Source organism: Scophthalmus maximus, chromosome 11 (genome assembly GCF_022379125.1).
Source record: "Scophthalmus maximus strain ysfricsl-2021 chromosome 11, ASM2237912v1, whole genome shotgun sequence".
NCBI lineage: Eukaryota > Metazoa > Chordata > Actinopteri > Pleuronectiformes > Scophthalmidae > Scophthalmus > Scophthalmus maximus.
The window spans coordinates 7,370,001-7,390,879 of record NC_061525.1 but is presented as its reverse complement, the minus strand read 5'-3'; the positions used below and the strand labels follow the sequence as shown (position 1 = coordinate 7,390,879).

General features: G+C 46.3%; 2 protein-coding genes across 4 annotated transcripts in view; both read left to right on the top strand.

Annotated features, from left to right (window-relative positions):
* The window catches only part of gab2 (GRB2-associated binding protein 2), a 33,657-nt gene extending 21,556 nt beyond the window's left edge, over positions 1 to 12,101 (top strand). For 2 of the 3 annotated variants that reach the window (XM_035622058.2, XM_035622060.2), the window contains exons 3-10: positions 4,391 to 4,619; positions 6,467 to 7,062; positions 7,845 to 7,942; positions 8,139 to 8,418; positions 8,565 to 8,655; positions 8,818 to 8,920; positions 9,053 to 9,175; positions 9,475 to 12,101. In XM_035622058.2, the coding sequence (XP_035477951.1) occupies positions 4,391 to 4,619; positions 6,467 to 7,062; positions 7,845 to 7,942; positions 8,139 to 8,418; positions 8,565 to 8,655; positions 8,818 to 8,920; positions 9,053 to 9,175; positions 9,475 to 9,618 (1,664 nt within the window). In that variant the 3' untranslated portion in view covers positions 9,619 to 12,101. The remainder of the gene's footprint in view (positions 1 to 4,390; positions 4,620 to 6,466; positions 7,063 to 7,844; positions 7,943 to 8,138; positions 8,419 to 8,564; positions 8,656 to 8,817; positions 8,921 to 9,052; positions 9,176 to 9,474) is intronic. The other variant, XM_035622059.2, reaches the window with a different exon arrangement.
* Positions 12,102 to 14,894: 2,793 nt separating this feature from the next.
* The window catches only part of zmp:0000001236 (mastermind-like protein 2), a 36,168-nt gene continuing 30,183 nt past the window's right edge, over positions 14,895 to 20,879 (top strand). The window contains exon 1 of the mRNA XM_035622057.2: positions 14,895 to 16,290. Within this exon, the coding sequence (XP_035477950.1) occupies positions 15,880 to 16,290 (411 nt within the window). The 5' untranslated portion in view covers positions 14,895 to 15,879. The remainder of the gene's footprint in view (positions 16,291 to 20,879) is intronic.

The window sequence follows — 20,879 nt, the reverse complement described above, 5'->3', positions numbered from 1 at the left end:
GGCATCAGCCCGATCCTTCGAGTGACAGGTAACAATCGGTGGAAAAACCGATCACTGTAAACTGAGGATACGCCAGAGGCGAACATCAATCAACCTGCGGTCGCATTGAAACTGCCAATGGAATATTTTGGAACGGGATTTTTTTCTTTTAGATACCTGTCATACTCTTCCTTTTATAATCAACAATATGGAGTCTAATCTGCTTTCTGTCATACAGATGGGCCTCCCACCTCTGTATGACTGTACGCTGTATTACATCTGCTGTAATTGGTGAGCTGGTAGTGTGTAGCAGACATACACAGTAAGTGAAACAGCAGAGCTCGCGGATAAATCCATGCAACTTATTAAATGCAAACAGGTTTATGCGGGCCACTGTTCACAGATCTACATGGTGGCTACATTTCTACAGTATTTCAAAAACGTGCAGGGCATTCGGCATCCTGAAAAAAGACACAGAAACGTACACTCTTAACGCGATGACACTTTTACTCCAATTTGCCGACATGGTTATGACATGCAGCACTTTGAATTACTCCAGTGTGTAATTCAGCTGAGAGCATACACAAGTATCACACTGCGCATCCTTCACGTCACGACTTCTGTGTTCCTGGACCCGGCTTGTTCCCATTCTGTAATGCACCGTATTGTCAGAGCAATTTATTCCTTTGTGTTTGGGCTTGGTTGGGCCGCGAGCCGCGGCGCAGCCCTTCCCAGATAAGTCATGCATTTCTCTCGATGACGGGATGAAAACTGACACTCATCCACCTCCACCACAAATTGCCTCAACTTTTCATCTTGCGTCTCGCGTCCTCACTGCTGTTTCGCAGCCAAAGTGTTTACCCACCCACCTTGGAGAAGTGAGATCATGGCGTTGTTTTTTTTAAATGAGCCATTGTTTTAGATGTTGCAAAACTCTTATGATTCACTGGCCATGACGAGCTTGAGCCTTTTTGGGTGTCGAAAATCGAAAAGTGTGGCCAAGGGGTGGTGCCCACATGACGCGGCGGAGCAAGCGGGCACAGGGAAGCAATGTGATCAGGGTCTGCTCTGCCTGATTTTCTTCTGAGCCAGGATGAATCAGACATGTCTCTTTGTCAACTCCCGCAGAGCCAGGATGCCATTTTCCCTCTTCCCGTGGATGCCACAGTGCAAGCGGCCCTCCTCGGTTCCTACCTCACCCGTCTTTGCCTCAGCTAGCAGCGCCTTCATCCAGTTATGTCAGTCTCATTGAAAGCTCCCAACCCCCTCTAACCACACATGCAAATGGATCCACTGTGTGGCCTCCTGGGAAGCGGTGTTCCAAGTAGGACACAGCAAATACTGTACAATTATACTTTAGAATATGTGCAGAAAAGAAACTAGTTTGGGTTTTTTTCTAGGTAAATTCCTTTTTTCAAGGGCACTGTGACGGAAGCGTGAGGGGGATCAAACCTGACCCGTGAGTCAGGCAATAGGCTGTGGGTAAGTAGCTGTGTCACCCCAGGGGCTATAATTCCTAAATACAATCTCTTATGGAACCATTAAGGAAATTACATTTTTCTAGCACTCAAATTGAAGGCAGGTGGACTGCGCGTACCTTAAGATGATTATCTTTTACGGAATATTTCAGGGGATGATTTGCAGTGCCGATGAAAAGCGTGCAACGTGGTGTGTTGAGAAAAATGTTTCATCAGACACACTTTCAATTCAATAGGTCAGTGGCATCTTCTATTTTTATATCTCTACTCAGATTAGATTATCATATGTCCTTTTCGGCCGAAAGGAAATGAGCACCCTACAAAGATGTTCTTGTTCTTAGTGATCTAGCAGGGTTCTAATTTTGGCCCCCTGAGACCAGCCAGCCTGCTTCTATTAGATTATGGTCAGAGAGCAGATGAGACAGTAGGTGATGTATTATAGCGCATAATTGGAAGATTGCTAGTGAACTTAGGGTCTCTTTGACCCAGAAGAGCCATATGCCGTTCACCGACCAGAAAGGTCTTTTAAAGTATTGCTGGCCTGATGTTTGTTTCAAGCTGAGGAATATCCTGGGAACAACTCTTTGTCTCTGTTAAGTGCTTTGTTTGATGTCGAGGTTTCAGCTATTAGTTGTGGAGAAAACTGTTTTTTCAAATCACATCAAGCTTGTAGCTCGGACGGAAAGAAAATATGGCTGGCCGTTTTGTTACGTGGTGCCCGTCCCTCCCAGATTTGTCACACCTTACATTACTGCAAGTGTCACAGTGTGGAGGCGATGTTACGGGAAGCAACTCGGGGAAGGTTTCAGTGTCTTTGTTTTCTGCTCTTTCCGCTATTTCTGTGTTGTGGTTCCACCGACTTGATGGAATTGCTTCCCAGTGGTAACATACATCATCAGACCCATTAGTGTCAGTGATGAACCATGTAGGCTACTCCATCAGGAGACCGGACCAGTCGTCTTTCATTTCATGTCATATGCGGCAGTTAATCAAAAATTATTTAGGGCGCACAGGAAGGCAGTCTCTTCTGTGCGTGTGTGCGCGCACACGAGAGAAAATTAACCCGATTCAGTTTTGCTTTTGAATTTTTGTCTTCTCTGCATTGAAGTCATCCAGCCCGATGGTGTTTTTTCCATGCAGCGCTGCACATTGGCACGTTGGAGGAACGGACTTTCTGCAATAAATCAATATATCTACCCATGTTAGTGGGCCTAGTGCTCGCCGCACTGGATGAAAGCTTTTACAAAGCTTTTTGTGGGGAAAGGAGATGATGCCTAAACAGCCTAGGGAGAGTGGAATCACTCAGAACAATGGTGTAATTGAGGATCGTTCGGAGGGAGGGAGGGAGGGAGGGGGGGGTGCTCCCTGCCTGTGTGGCTCTGGGCTGGGGCATCTCACTGATGTCCACTGGCCTGAAGACCCCACAGCAGAGGCCTTTTTTTCCCCCCCGGCATGGAAGTGACCTCATTTAGCTAACTGGGCTCCAGAATCAAACCCCCCCCCCCGCCCTCCAACCACTCCACATGCAAACACAAATGCTCACACACCACCACATGTGTGTGTTTTCTGTTTATCACCGTGGCTGCGGTCCCCCTGTATGGTCAGCTCTCACCATGACTCACGGAGCACTGCCCTCTTCTTAAAAGGCCTCTTCTTCTTCCATAACATGCTTTGTAAAGGCCTGATAAAGGAGAGGGACAATGATGTAAGACGGGGGGAAATGATGCGTCAGTAAGGGGGGGAAAAAAGTTCACTAAGGATTTAAATTACAGCTGGAGTCGTTCATTGACAGAACAGCTTTTGATTATCGGTTAAATGTTCTCCAGCTTCTAAAATGGGAAGATTTACAGATTCTCTCAGGTTTTTATCCTCGTGTCTTTGGGTTGTGCTTTGTTTGTCAGACCAAACATGCCATTTTTTGGGTATCAATCTCGTGTAAAATTGTGCTGAGCTTTAGATTGAGATTAATTGATGATAAAAGTGGTAATTTGGAGCTGCATTATACACATGTTCTCGTGCAAAACCGTTGCTGAACAGTGGAAGAGAGAGAGCTTCGATTCTGCAGAATAGTTTTTTGTTTTTTTGCCTTTCTGCCATCATCTAGTATTGCACACAGCACCACGGGTCGATGGATCAGTGGGCCGCCCACTCTCCTACAGCTCGGTGTGCGCCCCCTCATCTTGGCCTCCTGCCCAGTCTGTGTGCAGGAGCCCCATTTTAGATATGCTTTTCCTTTGTAGCCCATAATTTGAAGATTTCAGCGATGTTGTACAGCAACAATTAGATGCACTTTACTTCTTGCACATTTGCATTTCTACAAGTTTTCTATTCACTTGCTAATATATTTATTACTGTTACCATTTTACATTATTTTTTACTTATTTACTTTGGCTTTTTCCCAACTGCATGTTGTGCAATTGTAACGAAGCAATATCCCTGCAGGGATCGATGCAGTTCTGAAGACTGTAGGACCATGTTGGTCTCACAGTGCTGTTGTGCAAAACAATGATGAGCTCAATAAAACTCAAACAAAGCACAATGACCCTGGTCAAAAAGGAATAACGTGGCTCATGTGCCTTTGGATCACTCACCCTGCAGCCCGAAAAAGAGCAGAAGGATTCTGTTTTCTCTCCTCCCCTGAGACAGATCCGTCCTCTCTATTGATTAGACAGCAGACTGAAAGCTCCTGAACACAAGACTCCATGCAAAGCAAGGTCATGTAAAGGCTTAAAGCCCCTTACACACTTTGGCTTCACGGATCGTGACAACAAAGGGGGAAATATTTAAGTGATTACTTGGCTTACAGTTACTTTTCTGTTGCATAGGAATGTACAGCATGCCCCATCTGTAGAATAGGTCTTTTCATTTCTTAAAGCAAGCCTGCTGCTCCTGTGGCTTAAGCAATCAATAACTTGAATTTCTCCTGTCTGCAGATGGCAGGTTACAGCATATGCCACGTTCTGGCGGAGCAGATGTCACCAGCTCCATGGCCCCTCTGACTGGAGAGCGCAAGTCCTCCGCCCCCATCCACTCCAGCCAGCCAGTCCTCTTCACCTTCGACGTGCCTGTGCGCCACACGCACCACGGTTCCTTGTCCAATAGTGCGCCGCAGGACTACCTCCTCCTCCACCAGTGCATGAGCAGGAAGACAGAGGGTGCAAGGTAAAGGTCACGACCCTCGAGCGTCCTGTGTCAGTTTCCTGTTATCCGTTAATGCAGGTCAACATACAGGTTTATGGGGCTTCCTCAGCTCAGAAGCCCCTAAGGGTTAGAACCACTGTTACGGGTGTGTGCGTGTGCGTGTGTGTAGATTGTGTTGTATTTGTTTTACAAGTTCTCCGATTGAAGAATATTCGATTTTTTAAATTCATTTGAAAAAAGGAAATACAGATTTAATTCTCTAACACAGAGTATGTAATTTTGCAATGTTGACAGTTATTTCAAGAAAATAAATAACCACATCCAAATGTTGCCTTTTGGTTACTCCAATGTAATAAATCGCAGGGGGGAAAAGAGTATTTCATCGCATTAACCCGCGTCACAATAAACATCTTGAATCTTGATACTTGAATCATTAATGCTTAAAACCCTAGAAATCTAAAGTTTGCCATAAAGCAGACTAGTGTTTAAACAATCAGTCCATCAATCATTCAAACAACAGAATGTCTACAAGTCAAGAGGTATGGGTACTTGGTCTGTTGGCGTATGTACGTGGACGTGAATGGCTAACTCTGACAGTTATGCTGAGCGTTACAACAAAGGGACCCCGTGTTTATATTAAATGCACTGCTGAGTTTCCCCATTAACATTCGCCTCACCTCCAGGTGCCTTCATGCCCACTTTCAGGAATCAAAAGCCAGCCGTAATAATGATGCCGTTCGGCAGATAGGCCGTACAGTAGATGATCAATGAGGGTCGCGGCTGCAATTCATCACTCCTATAGGTTTAGACTCGCCCAGGATAGAATTGACCGCTCAGCCACACGATTTGCACATAAATCTGCGCCGCCGGACCTCTCTCTCTCCGAAACGCAGGAAATCAAACCCCACGGTCCATCTCATCAGCTTTATGCAGATATCTCTGTCACTCCCTCAAAGGCGTCTGCTCCGTGGGTCGGCTAATTAAGACTGGCATCTGGTGACGGGGTATGATTTACGTCCGATTGAAAATGGTCTGATGACAAATGGTTTTGAATTAATCTATGTAAAAAGCCCCCGTGCAGCCGCATGGATGGGGGGGGGGGCAAATATTATGAACAATATTATTGATTGATGATTGAAATCCTGAGGAGACAGCGAAACGTTCTGTCAATATTAATTGCATTGCAACGATGCATTATTCATTTGAAATTGTTACATTTGTTATCAAGACTGGACATTTCAAAGCCTGCAGTGTAGCCAAATACATATGCATAAAATCTCACAAGAGAGAGAGAGAGGCACAGACACAGACGTAACGAAATGACTCGTTATCTTATCTCTGCCAACTAAGTTGGGTCATTGCTCAGCTAACTGGCTAGAAATTTCTGAACTGCCTGGCTTGCTGTAGTTTGTACTCAAGGTCAGGCCCTGCAAAAGGAGCCGGCATAAATGAGGCATGTCCCCGGGGTGCCTATCCGAGGCTGACAAACTGTGAGGAAGTCATAGCATTCTCCCTCTTAACGTGGATGCCCTCCGCCTGTCGACACGCTGTGAAACATGCAAACCAATCGGCTTTTCGAAGAAACGATAAAGATGCTGAAATTGAACACTTATGCTTATAGCTGCTCAAGCACAGATGAAGAGATGTGCTGGGTGGTTTTTTTGTTTTTTTATGTGTGCTGCAGAGGTGAAGCTTCCTCTGAAGTGCTACAGTGCCATCTAGTGGCCATTTGGACAGTTACACTGTGAGTGTGGCGTTGAGGTATGAGACAAATATCAGTCTGCAAGGGAACATGTTGGCACTGTTGGAAAGTGGGCACAATAAACACTGAGTATATATATATATATATGTCTTTGTCCATGTTGCAGGAGTGCCAGCTTCTCCCAGGCCACACGAAGCAATCTGTTTGTCGGGAGTGACTCTGCTGTGCAGAAACTCTCCCATGGCTTCTCCCACTGTCTAAACGGCATGGGCGGCCAGTTGCATGGCTTCTACAGCCTGCCTAAGCCGGGAAAACACCAGTTGCCAGCGCACGACGACTCGTCGCAGGAGGCCTGCTACATGCTCCCGCGGGGTTACAGCTCCGAGGGGCCGGCTCACGGCGGTCTCGATGAGCCCGAGCTGGAGAACGAGGAGGTCTACTCCTTCAAAACGCCCTGCAACGCCCTCGCCACCATGCACAACTGTGAGCGCCCGACGGACAATTATGACCTTCCGACGACGCCCGGCTCCTTCTATCAGATCCCCCGGACGTTTGATAAGAATCACAATGCCTTGACGCCCTCCAGCTCTGAGTCCTCCTGTGCTCCCCCTCCCAGGCCCCCTAAACCTAGCCAGGGGTCAGAGGGGCAGTGGGGCAGTCCCCAGTCGGTAGGAAGCCAGAACGGCGAGTTGACGTCTGCGGTGTCGGTTATCCCACGCAGGAATACTCTCCCCGCTGTTGAGAACATCAGGCTGCACAGAGGTAATTTTTTTCCCTAACGTGTTCCTCCTCAATGCCGCCTGCTCCTTTAAACACGGCGTCTGTTGACTCGCGCACAGAATCTCTTGAAATCGCACATTTCACCTGTTTCCTGTTTTCAAACGCAAACCCTTGACTCGATCAGTCCATCCTCTCGTGGCACTGCGGCGACTGTGCGCTTCCTTTTCCTCCCCCCCGCCACCCCCACTTTTCCCTCTTCCTCTATCTCTCACTTTACTGATTTAACACCAGCAGCTGAGCAGAAACAAAGGAGCCAGTCTGGCAGACACTGTTCTGTTGAGACACTAATGAAATTCAAGCCATACAGCCCCTACTCCAGAATGTTTCGTTCCAGGCTGATGAGCAATAAAAAAAAAAAACTTGCAGACACAATGCATGGCCTCTTAGTATGCCATGTTCTCCGCTTTGCAAAGTCCATGCTCGGGCCTCGTATAGCCAGAGGCAAGAATTGACCTGTGACCCCTGTTAGTGAGGCTACATGCTGTTCCCACACCTGTGCTGCAAAGACTAAGTATAATGCACTGAAGCATTTAATTAATTGTCACTCACGTGCTGTTTATTCCATTAGAAGCACAAGTTTACTCCTTGAAATATCTTCTCTTTTTTTTGTCTAAATCGGCCTTTATCGCCGTGATCACATTTGACTCGTGTGGGCTTGGCACTGTACTATTTTTCGCTGCAGGGGGATTTTTCTTTTTTCTTATTTCCTTTTAGAGTTTATAGCGGTGGTAAATATTGATTTGTCTCCTCGCCTCTTTCCACAGGCTCCTCCTTTGAAACTAACAGCCATCACCGTCCCATCCATTTCAACAACTCAGGCCAGTCGGTGGAGTCTGTCAACGACGGGTTCAGCTCCTACTTGGTGAGTCACCGTCTCCCTTTAACTGCACTCCGTCTTCAGATAGATGCTGTCAGTGCAACGAAAAAAAAGAATCTCGAACTGCGGAGGGAGAAAATGTATTTCTACCATATTTACTCCAGTTGAGTTGGTTTTTTTTCTGTAAAATTGAGCCCAGAGAGATTGAGAGTCGTGTGACCCCTTTGTCTTTTGGCACCAGAGAACCAAAGCACCTCTGACTCGCTCGGACAGCGGCAACTCGGATGACAACTATGTGCCCATGAATCCTGGCTCCTCGCCACTCAGCGCTGCCCTAGCTGACAGTCCTAAGAATATCTACATCCCTATGAGCCCTGGGCCGCATCACTTTGACTTCCCAGGATTCTCTGCAACGTTACCTGCCCGTAAGGGGAGCAGCGCCTCGCTGTGTCACAGGCCCAGCCGTCTCAGCGATGTCACACCACCACCCATCAACCGCAACCTCAAACCTAACAGGAAATGTACGTTTCTCAAAAGATCTCGAGTCGAAATTTTGTTGAATCTTTATCCTTGCCTTCGCGTCAGCTCGAAAAGACAGCACTGAATATTGTATTACAAAGACAGCATTTCTTTTTGTGTTGAAAGTGTCTGCTCTTGTTTTCCGCAGCAAAGCCAACACCTCTCGATTTGAAGAACAATGGGATTATTGATGAGCTGCCATTTAAGAGTCCAGTCACCATGTCCTGGATACGGCCCATGTGAGTCATATCAGTCATTCAAGATAAATCACACACACAAAACACACACACAAACACACGAACGCACACACAGAGTGTGATGGGGCATACTGGTGCCGTGCTTTTGTTTCTGCCTGAGGTCAGAAGGTAAAAGCACCCATTGTCCTGTTTGTTTTGCTCCAGGCCTGCTATGAACTCCATATCCTCCCAGCACTGTCGACCCATCTCCACACAAAGCATCACCAGCACCGACTCTGCAGACAGTGAGGAGAATTATGTGGCTATGGTGAGTTCCAATAGCTGGAGGGCAGATCGGGCGAGCACATTGTGTTCTTTGTTTTAATGATTCACTTTGTTTGCATGCTACGCGAACGCACTGCAGCCTGTGTGAGTGAAACCTCCCTCCTGTCCCCATTAGCAGAACCCAGCGTCTACCTCTCCAGCCATGAGTGGCACCAGCAGCCCGGCCCCACGGAAGTGCGGCAATGTGGACTACCTTGCACTGGACTTCCAGCCCGGGTCGCCCAGCCCACACCGAAAAGTAAACAGATGATTCTGTGTGGACTAAATTACCCTGTCCAAGGCATTTTTTCATCCGCGCGTGTGTGTGTGCATAGATCACACATAGACACACACACACACACATATATATATGTGCGTGTGTGTGTGTGTATAAAATTTTTTTTTTATGTTTAGCCTATGAACAGGGGGTTCGTGTGGGTACGCGTCGCCCCCCTCTGACGCTTCTAATTTGCTACAGCGATTGTTCTTGTGTCTCACCACAGTGCAGTCGGCCCTTCAGGCCAGAATCTCACTCCTGCCTTATTTATCATTCTGCAGCCCTCCACATCCTCTGTGACCTCGGATGAGAAGGTGGACTACGTGCAAGTCGACAAGGAGAAGACCCAGGCACTGCAAAGCACCATGCAGGAGTGGACCGATGTGCGGCAGTCTACTGAGCCCGCTAAGGGGGTCAAGTCCTGACACTGACCTGCACCCCTACCCCGCCCCCACAAAAAAATGACAAAGAAAAAAACATATTCCCTAATCCAAGGGCAAGCATTTCCTGTGTCGTGTTGCTATCATTACCATGAATACTGGTTGCCTGAAATGTGTGGACAAAAAGCCATAACCTATCCGATGCCTGTTCTCTGTGATGATTACTTCTGCAGTACTTCTGCTAACATGAAGGATATCAGGCCGTGGAGGTGAAGTGTCCTGCCAAAGCTCTTCATGCAGGCTGTTATATACAACAGTGTATGGCCAATTGATAACGTGTATGTATATCATCCTTATTTATCAATCCATCCTTTATAAATGGCAGGTTTTTCATCAAAGCCGTGCCACCCACGCCCCCCCCCCCCCCCCCCCCCCCCCCCCCCCCTCTGCAACAGTCTTAACGTTTTCTTTTGCATCTAGCAAATCATTTACCCGGTTGCTGTCATTTAACACAGTAGCAGAGTCGATAACCATTTGAATATAATGTGAGAGTATGCTTACTGGTCTCAGGAATGCCAAGATGCACTCCAAATTTGGCACGCAGGCAGACTCCCTCTTTTCACTTCAATCTGTCATTTGTGCTGAGTCTCGCAAAAGCAGCAAGGAGATTATTTTCACTGCAGGCAATCATTTCAGCTTAGCAGTGCATGTCTGGTAAGAGGAGGGAGGGGGGGGGGGAATACAGCGATTCAGAGGCCTGTGTCAGAAGCCCTAATGATAACTGTGCATGACTGTTGCCTCAGTTTCAATTAAGTATGAGCCCATGCCATATTTAAAAGCTGCCAGGCTGGATGGCAGGCCGATTATTTCAAAGCAGGTACAAAAGTCTGTAGCGTCCAAATGTACAGAATGAAGAAAAACAAAGACATACATGAGGTACCTTGTGTGTCTTTGTAGGTTTTGACACCAGTGGCTAGTTCACTTCAGGTAACAATTATGTACATTTCATTTCAAATGTGCACCGACCAAGGAAACGATCGAGTTGGAGAAGTAAAGCCGGAGTTCGGGGACCAGCCCAGTAAACACAAGCGGAGTAGGTGGGAGAACAGCTTATTTATGTTTCCCAGAATTCAACCAGTCACTGATTTGTGTCTTCGGTCTTCACACACTGCAGCTTGGGTCTCTGGAGAGTAATTGTTTCCTATGTAAATTATTAATAGAATGACATATTTGCAGCACATCTTGTTGACTGTGGGCACCGCAGCATTGCAACGTTGTGCTGCTCTTGCAAAGGCAACCTGCCACGATGAAGATACGCCAGTGATCTTAGTCACTAAAAAAAAAAAAAAAAAAAGAGTTGAGGAAAGAATGTTTTTTTTCTTAATTTCCTTAACTCTTCTATTTGTTTAATTTGCCTTATGTTTTCATTCCACTTGAGACTATAAAGTTTGCCTTGAAGAACCTTTTTTTTTTTTTGCCATATTATTCAAGGAAGAGCCATATTGTATTTAGGACAACTGAATGATACGTTTCTAGTTCAACTTAAGTCCAGTATTTCACTGTGGGCTGGAACCACTGAAGGGTGAATCCCTATTTGAATAGTGTGGCCAGGCAGTGCTAGATGGTATTATTGATTATTTCATTAAGATTTACCTCTTAATGTATTTTCTACCATTTTTTACTGCTTTTGTATTCTTTTTATCATTATTTTTTACTGATAGGTGTAAGCAAGCGATATTCATGAGAACGGGGTCAGGCTAAATTAAGCTACGTTTGTGACAACATGTATTTTATTCCTTTTTGTTTTTTAATTCCCTTTTTGTTTTTTTTATGATCTATGCATGAGTTGGTGAAGGCTGGCAGTTTGAGTTGCACTGGCGAAGCCCTTCCTGGGTGAACTGTGATTCATGGAGGGCAAAGATCGAAAAGAGGAAAGAAAAAAAACTGAAGAAACGAGCCTGTCTCCCTGTTAGTCTTTGAGGTGAAATAGATGTGTAATTTATTATCTAGACAAGACACCCGTTGTAAGCAGAAGAGGCGTGTACGTGTTGTAGTAGATTGTGAATTGTAGTATGTTAAATGGCAGCCAGACTGGGTGACACTGAAAACACTGCTCAGATCTACTGTCGGACTGTCACTGGGTTGACGTACTGTACCAGTAGCGATCACTTTTTATTTTTTAAAACCACTTTTAATGCTACTACTGTAAGGCATTTGCAGATTGCTCGTGTTTTAATTTATTAATTTATTGTGTGTTTTGGAGTTGATAATTGTAAAATAAAAAATTTTACCAAAAGGAAAGAAAGAAAAACGACAACAACCAAACATTGGAGGAAACATTCTCTCTACTAACACTGATGTATGCAAAACAGTCTGGATTTTGTGAAGCAATATGACAAACGACGCCAGTGTGATTGGTGATGTGGTACAGTTAACTTGGGATTCACAAGAATACAAGATTTTGTTATTCCTGTATTATGGTAGACTTAAACTGTGGACATAGAATAAATCAAGAAGTGAAAGTGTGATGTTAAGGTTCCTCCTTTTTTTAAATATAAACCAAAACGCCGTTTCCTGACATCAGCGATACCGCCACTCATCTCTCACCCACAGATTTTTTTTTTTTCAATGGTCCTGTGACAACAAGAAATGGGTGACGTCTGCTGCCCCCTGTTGTGCAGGACGACACCTGCATCCGTCGGTGTTTACAGGACGAGATGACGAGCTACAGTTGCTCTAGTTAGGGATTCAGCCCATATTGGTTTTTGAAAGCTGATGCACTGCAATGTACAATAGCCACCTTTCAGACCTGCATAATGAAAAAAATATTTTTATACCAAAACCTTGCACATTTTAAATGCGGCCCTATCATTTTTTTCCATAACAAGTGCATCATTTGTTTCCCCAGAATCTCTTATAAAGCCTATTGAATGACTACTATTGTACCTCCAGATGTGACTACGATTTTCCATTACTGACCACCGGCGAGTGTGTAATTTCCCATAAATAAAAATGACTAATCGACCAAACCTTTTCTTATTCAACCAAGTCCCTGACTAACTGACCAAGAGAGGCAGCTAAAAAAAAGTGCAATGAAAAGAATATTTCTTGATCGATGAATGAACAATGGATAACAGTGATACTGATACTAGGTAGCGTTTGGCGCCACAACGGCCAGTATTGGCCTTGCAAATATTGATCTGGAATGAACAGCAGCAAGAAAAGAAATCCTTACAATATTCATAAACACAATCCATAGGGATATCCTTCCCTAAATACATTTGTATTGGTTTAAGTGTTTGCAATGGTTGCACAAGTTACTTTTGCAGCTATACTGTATATTGCAATACGAAACCTGGGGATGGGAGTTCTATATTTATGCATATCAGCAATTCTACATTCCAGAGGTCTATGTTGTTGTTGTTGTTGGTTGTTTTTTTTGCCTTGCTACAATTTCATCGTCAACGCCCTGAAGGAATATAACAAAATCCCATGAAGCATGAAGTGAAATCTGCAATCAAATTACCACTGAACTTAGATTTAAACATTTTGACTCAGTTATTTACCAGCAGTGTTCTTCAGGTGTCCTGCTATGAATTATGAAGTTGAATTTATTCAGCGCATCATCTGTTGTCGTCCCCAAATACGTCCATAATGATATCCTCATGTCATGCGGACTACAGTAATAGTAACTTGGAAGGCCAACGTCATGACTCGGGGTCGGACCATGTCCCAGTTCCAGGTTTTGAGAAGTGAGTGTTGCAAGAGATTGTATCATAACTGCAGAGTCAACAGGTTTTAAACCAAAACAGCCAATCTTTCTTTCCCTGTCAAAGCAGCAAGATGCTGAACCCCAAATGATTAATTATTATTATTATTTTTATTAGAGTTGGGAAGCATGGCTAGTCCCACAGGACGGGTTTCTTCTCGGGCTCTTTCAGCGTTGACAGGTTCTCCCTGTGGTTTTCCTCTGAGAGCTACAGTTTCCTTCTGCTTTACACAAACACACATCCCGTCTCTGTGACCGTCGGTGCTTGTTGCCTAAAGTGGCATCAGTATACGTCTTCACGGTGGGTAAGTCCGCAGCCCCCTCCAATACGACCCTCTGCTTAAATCAGTAGCTGTGTTACATTGAATTGACTGAAGAGGGGGTTTCTACCGGGGTCAAAACCAACTGGATTAGCCGCTCACTTTTCCTCCTCCTTTTTTATTGTGTTGATGGGCAAATGGAGCAGTCTGTGTCTACTTCTGTGTTTGACATACAGATCCAAAGAGAGGCGTTGGAGAGGTTTGCTGTTCATACAGATGTCACTTGTCAGTGCTCAGGAAATGAGAGAGCTCATTTGGACAGCATGCGGAGGTGGCGCGTCAGGGGCCAATCATCTCCTTTGATTGGCTAATTGGTAAATTGGCCGGGTTCAGATTGTCTGCTTGTTCACTCCGGAGAGGTCGGTGGATCTGTTTGGGACAAAAATCCTTTTTTTCTGCATGAACAGAAAGGTCACGTGCCACAACTGGTATGCTTTACATTTGTTGCTTATAGTTGTAAATGTAGAATATAAATGCAGAGTGAGTGCTCAGTGTTTCAAAGTTCTTATTGTTCCTTGGGTGAAAATTTGATACAGGCCTAATGTGAATATTAATACTAAACTACAACCAAACAGATAGTTTTCTCTTTTGAGATAGAATAAGCCTGAATCTCATATGTATGGTGGCCCCAAAGTGCAAATCACAACGACAATTGGGGAAAACCCGACCGGAAAATTACAAAAAAAACCCAATAGCTGATAAGAAACGCAGCGCCAAATATGAAAACATGACGGCAAATAAGAAAAACACAGCAGGAAATCCTACAGCGCGATGGCAGAAAAAGAAACCACAGAAGCAAATGATTAAACACGACCCAAACGCTAAAACGCGACCACAAATCGCAAAAACACACGATGTCATCGCAGTGATTTGCACACGTCAGGGCCACCATATGTGGCATGGGACATGCGGTGTGACACATGCAATTACAGTGTGTCATATTCTACATAATTGTCACAATATTTGTGTTATCCAAACAGAATACTCACTGAGCGTAGTCCTGTACCGACGACGGCCTGGGAACCTCTGAAGACTTACCAAATACACCACCATCAGTTACTTTTTCCCAAAGAGATGTCAAAGAAAAATCGCAAGAAGATGATAGGAATACTAAATACTAAATCTTACACTCAGATACCCCCCCCCCCCCCCCCTCTTAGGCCTTGCAGGACAGTTCCCCTTCCGTCCAGCAGAGGGCGCCTTTGCGCCCCCGCCGCGCTCTGGCGAGTGGCTCACGTCGAAGGGAGGAATGTTCATACAATGAGGGTCTGTGTGTGGACGGAGGCTCCGCCGCTGCCTCGGCGCACCGCTCGGACGGACTGAAGCTGCTGATGGACTAGTTCAGACGGATATCTGATCGGACTGGGCGACGTCTCTTGGCGCGGTCGGCGGCGAGGAGCCGGGGGGGACTTGCAATTTCACAAAGCCAGACCCCCTTTTTTGTTCGGTCCGGTTGGAGAGAGAGAGAGAGAGAGAGAGAGAGAGAGAGGGAGAGAGAGAGGGAGAGGGAGGGAGACGCACGGAGAAGACTAATTTCCTAAACAAAATGCCGTGAGTCGTGAAGTTTTCCTGCGGTCCGTGCGTTTTGTGGATTCTTCAGGGTTTTTTTTGTTCGTGCGACCGATCGCTTCCTACTTTGACGACACTGGGCAGCGCTACTGCTCCCCCCCCCCGTCGGTTCAGTAAGTGTGCCCCCACACCTCGAGACGACAGGGGGAATGAAACCATCGGGGCTCGCAGTGACTAGAATGTGTCCGTGATCGCGAGGCGGAGGCGCGGGCTCCTTCCCGCGGTGTGAGCGCGCCGTCTCCGCGCCTTCGTTCAGTCGTTACACTTGGGTTTTTCTTTTTCTGTTTTTTTCTCCCTTTTTTTTATTATGAGAAGCTGACACCCTGGAGGAGGAGATCACTCATGCCATTCTGCGACACTCCGTGGAACATGAGTTCACACTGACCCCCGTCTTACTTTGTAGGCGAGCATTTTTTTTGTCTTCCGTCTTCTAATCCATATAACATTGTTGTACGTTCGGCGAAAGAATTGCGCAAAAGTATCCGTGTCTGAAGTGAGTTTGTGCGTACACAGTCTAGTACCCCCCCCCCCCACATGGGATCGTAGCCGAGTCCACACGCATTGTTTCCCTCCATGCCCGCAGCCTGCTGTGGTCCATTCTAAGCTCAGCGGACCTCAGTCGCCAAACTTGCCGGCGGACCCGCGGGCATGGGAGAGGCGACCCCCGCCCAGTCTGCTTCGGGCGCATTCGTGCCCATGCTGGGTGTGGGTCTGGGGGGCATGCCCGGCGGCGCGGCCGGCGGGCCCGGGGCGGCCGCCTCCCGGGGCTCCGCGGTGCCACAGCTGCACAACGCCATCGTGGAGCGGCTGCGCGCCCGCATCGAGCTGTGCCGGCGGCACCACTCCACCTGCGAGAGCCGCTACCAGCGGGGCCAGGCCGAGAGCTCCGACCGCGAGCACGAGAGCACGCTGCACCTGCTCAACATCGTCCACCAGGGGCCCGGCAGCCGCAAGACCAAGGGCGGCCGGGCGGCCAACCAGCAGCCCCCGGAGTACAGCAGGTCCAACGGGGAGCAGAAGGGCGCCGAGGGCGCGCAGAAGAGCTCCACGCGCATAGCGGTGAGTTTTATTTTATTGTTTATTGTTTGGGGGGGGGGGGGGGGGGGGGGGGTCCCAGTTGGTCACAAGTATCATCAATATCGATGGTAAAGTACATGTGGTGGTGGTGGTGGTGATGGTGATGATGATGATGGTGGTGCTGGTGTCATGTGATGATGAGCAAACAGACACAAGTGAAACTTCTGCCCAAACTTGGATGAGAGCACATCTCTGATCTCACAAGCATCTCACCCAAACATCCCTCTGCTGCGACTCGCCATGACACCAGGACTCGCAGGAGAAGCCACTGCAGACCGAGTGGCACAACGAGCGGGAGGCTTTCTTCTTCTTCTTCTTCTGTGTATTCAAACAAGAGCAAGAGAGTGAGTAAGCTCTTAGCTCTCCTTTGGAGTTGGCCGATCAAAGTGGCCCTCGCTGTGGATGGGATGATACAGTATCGCTATGAAGCTTGTTTGCAGAGCGATCCATTCAGAGGAAACGGTTTTCGGGGTCATTAGGCCACGGGGATGTTCTGCAAACCATGTCAACATCTCCACTGTGCACCTGATCCAAGCGGAGGGGGTGGAGGTGCGTTCTTCTGCGGCCTGTTCAACATGCACAGTCATCTGGTTTTGCAGCACAGATGATTCAGCTTGCTTTATGTGTCACCCTTTTTTTTTTTTGTTGTTTTGTTTCCGAGCGATCCCGTATTAAGTGAAACGTGCGTGACTTTATTTTGAGTGGCTTCGAGGCTTGTAAATTGAGAGAGTCCCCAGAGTGCAGTGCAGCACATTGAGAATACAAAAGTGTGACGCGTGTACTTTGCATGTTCCCCTGCCTGTGCCGATAGGGCCGACTTCCTGTACGGCACATATTTAGGGCACAGTCGGGGGAGATTCATCTCGGTTTTTTTCTCTCTCTCACTGGGCATGAGGGAGTTCAGCATATGAATTATTTCCCAAGCAGAGTTTCACTACAATGTCATAGGGGTGAAAGATTACAGATGTTCCGGCGCTAGATTTGCTGGAGATGCGGAATGGAAAAATAAACAATGTGATATTATTTTTCCAACATCGCCATAAAAGGGCAGCGGTGGTTGTCCCGTCAGCTCATTTACTGTCATCACTGGAATTGCGCACGGGATACACTCATGCCACATGTCAAGCAACCGTATTAGCTTGTGATCAAGACTTAAACATACGTGAAAAGTTTGTTTTTTTTCAATGAATTATAGGGCTAATATAAAGAGTGCAGCTTAGCTTCATGGCCTTTGACATTAGTTTTCAGGCTGTTCGGTACAGTACAGCTGTGGAACAAGATGGGAGGCAAGAGACAACAACATCATGGATTATACTTACTGTCTAAAGGAGGTCAGGGAACATCATTATCATGTACTGTTTCCCTTTTCACTGATGTTGACTCTGGAGTAGCGTGTTGCACACAAAACTGATGAGTGCAGCAAGATGGTGAGGAGGAAATGAAGTCCTGGCGTACATGTTTATATCAACCCTGAGGTTAATATGTTAGTTGTTTTCACAACTCGCGCTGATTGGGCGAAGCAGAAGAGCAGCGACGGCAGAAATCCCCCTTTTAGTGCATTCATACAGCATCTATCCAGCTGTCTTTTTTCATGGTTTCTTTGTTCTTTCACAAATTTACTCAGAATGGGTAAAAATTAGAACAACTCTTTCAACCAAATTCTTAAAAAATATGTATTTTCTGGCCGCAGAGACAGTGAAACATTTGTCTGAAGTGTGTCCCCGGGGTGCAGCTGTAATTCACCATACTACATTCTTCTGAATTAAAAAGTGAGGCTTTTACAATGGCCACATCTGTGCATGTTATTGACTGTTCACATTGGAATTTGCGATGGAAATGTACACCGAGCGAGGGGCAAACAACACAATGGATTATGACCGGGAGTGCAGAGTGAGCAGCACTTAACAACAGTGCTCATTGAGAACAGCTTAACAAAGGATATTCTCTTAGATGAAATTGGAGAAATGGGAAAGAAGGAGAGATGAGAGCTTACGTACGCAGCGACTCACGAAGCGATTTTCCTTAATGCTTCCATGAACTCACCGAAAGCTTTTTGGATATTCCACTTTAGATTGTGCTTCTTCTTCTTTTCCTTTTTTTTTTACAGCCAGTGTTTCCATCCTTCCCCTAGTACCTGTATCAGAGAATGCATTCATCACAGAAATAGGTCACAGAGTGGAGCTCACAAAACATTAGCTCTGTATTACAATGTACAGACGTTTGGTTTCATCAGATCAGGATCCGGCAAACCAAATTACATCGTCTATCAATGATACAGATAGTGTGCACAGAAAACCAAAGGCGTAGCAAGCCTGATATAGCCCTGCTGTGCGTCGCATGCCATGCATTGCCATGCCCTATTATCATGCGTGTGACAAATGGCTCGCTAAGCACTTTTCTTGAAAGATGTGCTGGCCATGAAGCTGTTTGAAGCACAAGGCCCCCATATAAATGTTTAGAGCCACCGAATACATTTCCTGCACGTGTTTACTTAAAGTCAAACAGGCCTTGAAAAAGCAGTAGGCAGTGGGGATGCCGGGTGATTAACAGTCCTGTGTGCACTTGGAGGATTTTCTGTTATTTCCCAGTCTTGTTCCAGTGACAGATCTGGGAACTGTAGGCCTGGAGCAGCTCAAAGTGCTCTGTGTGCTGATGTACTTGCCTGTTATTTTGTCCCACTTGTGAATCTATGTGTCATCCACATGGCAGCAGCCCTTTTCTTCTTTCTTTTTTTCTACCAAAGCTGGAGCATGATGCGCCTCTGTCATCTAGTGGGTCTAAAAGTCAAACCGCATGGCTGCAATGTCCCCCAGTTCGAAGGACTTCATCCTTGTGTCATCCTCCCCTATCTCCCTACGTTCCCTGTCACTCTCTATTGCGAGCCGCCCAATGAAGTCATTAATACCCCAAAATACTCCTCAAGCTTTATGTGGTAATTTGGCACAATTGTAGTCCCTTGGATGAGCTACTGGGCAATTGGCAGGTGCAATCAGTTGACTCACTTCTGATGGCAGATCAGATTTTCCCCAACTTGCTCTCAGGACCCAGCAGAAGGTCACAAGATAAATCTGAGGGGTCACAAGATGATTAACAGGATAGGGAAACAAAAAGAAAACAACATGACTTTCTGTTACACTAAATTAATCAAAGTTTTTTTTAGACTTTTGCCCCGATTAAAGGGGCAGTACGCGATTTTGGAGAAAGCTTTTCTCTCTTTGTTGTTGATGATTTTTCTGCTCTGACCAGTCCGCGAACCCACAGCCTCTGGTACTGGAGACCGACGCACCAACCACGAAGCCAAAACCCCTGAGTCGTGGCGTTTGTCGCCAGCACGTCTAAGTTGTCGGGGAGTAATGATTGCAAACTGCACACACAGTGTTGTGTGGTGCAGTCCGCACCACTTTTTGTTTTGTTTTTCAATTTACAGAACCAGGTATGAGATTTTAAAAAGGAAATATTCATTGATTTTTACAAAAAGTCTATTGGATTAAAATGGCTTACTTCCTCTTTAAGCCTTTTTTTCCCCTTGACATTTATTGGGGTCAAGAGCCAAAAAGCTGGGGAACCAGTCTACTGGATTAGAGTTAATATTTAGATACTATAAAAAAAACTAATCGTATAAGATTACACAAAAAAAAATGTGTTTGTGTCGCATTTCAGGAACATTGTGTCAAACCAGTGTGACACAAGTGTTGCTCCTTTAATTCATTATCATTGGGGTATAATTTCCATTTCCAGCTGACCAGCGGATTGACAGATTATCCAAAGCTGCAGGGAGAAGAGGACATTCCTTGTACCCGTGTTGGCCATGTATGATGGGTGAAGTGTGTGTGTGTGTGTGTGTGTGTGTGTGTGTGTGTGTGTGTGTGTGTGTGTGTGTGTGTGTGTGTGTGTGTGTGTGTGTGTGTGTGTGTGTGTGTGTGTGTGTGTGTGTGTGTGTGTGTGTGTGTGTGTGTGTGTGTGTGTGTGTGTGTGTGTGTGTGTGTGCATGAGGCGAGCGTGGGGCGGGGCGTGCACTGTAAGTGTTTCCTGGCATACCCCGTTTGGCTGTCGAACTGCCTGAATCCGAGCTGCCGGTGGTCTGAGCTCAGCCTGGCTCGGCTGTGATGTGAAACAATTAGCCCAGGTCCACGGGGGCCACCCACGGTGAAGAAGCCCACAGCTTTACCCAACCCTGTGGATGCAAGCAAGGATCCATGTTCAGCCCACAGATCGCTTCCATGTTGTCATGGGAAGGCTGAAGTTTTTCTTTTTGTGGGGGGGGTTGCTGTCAGTTGATCTGAATTACTTTAAGTCCCCCTTAGTGGGGAATGGGATAGCTGTGGGTGCTGTTTATTGACAGTGTGGCTACACTGTAAGCCCGATGTGATTAAGCTTGTCTCATTGTGTTGACTGTAGCTGTGAGATGAGTCGAGCATCTCGTAGCGCTCTGATCAGAAGACATTACGATTGGGCCTCCGTATACTGTAGGAAAGCCAACCGTTAATCTCCTCCTTCTATTTTGGATTAGTCTTCGTTCCAAGATATGGTTCGAACACGGCCACAATCCAATTCTACTCATATATAGTTCA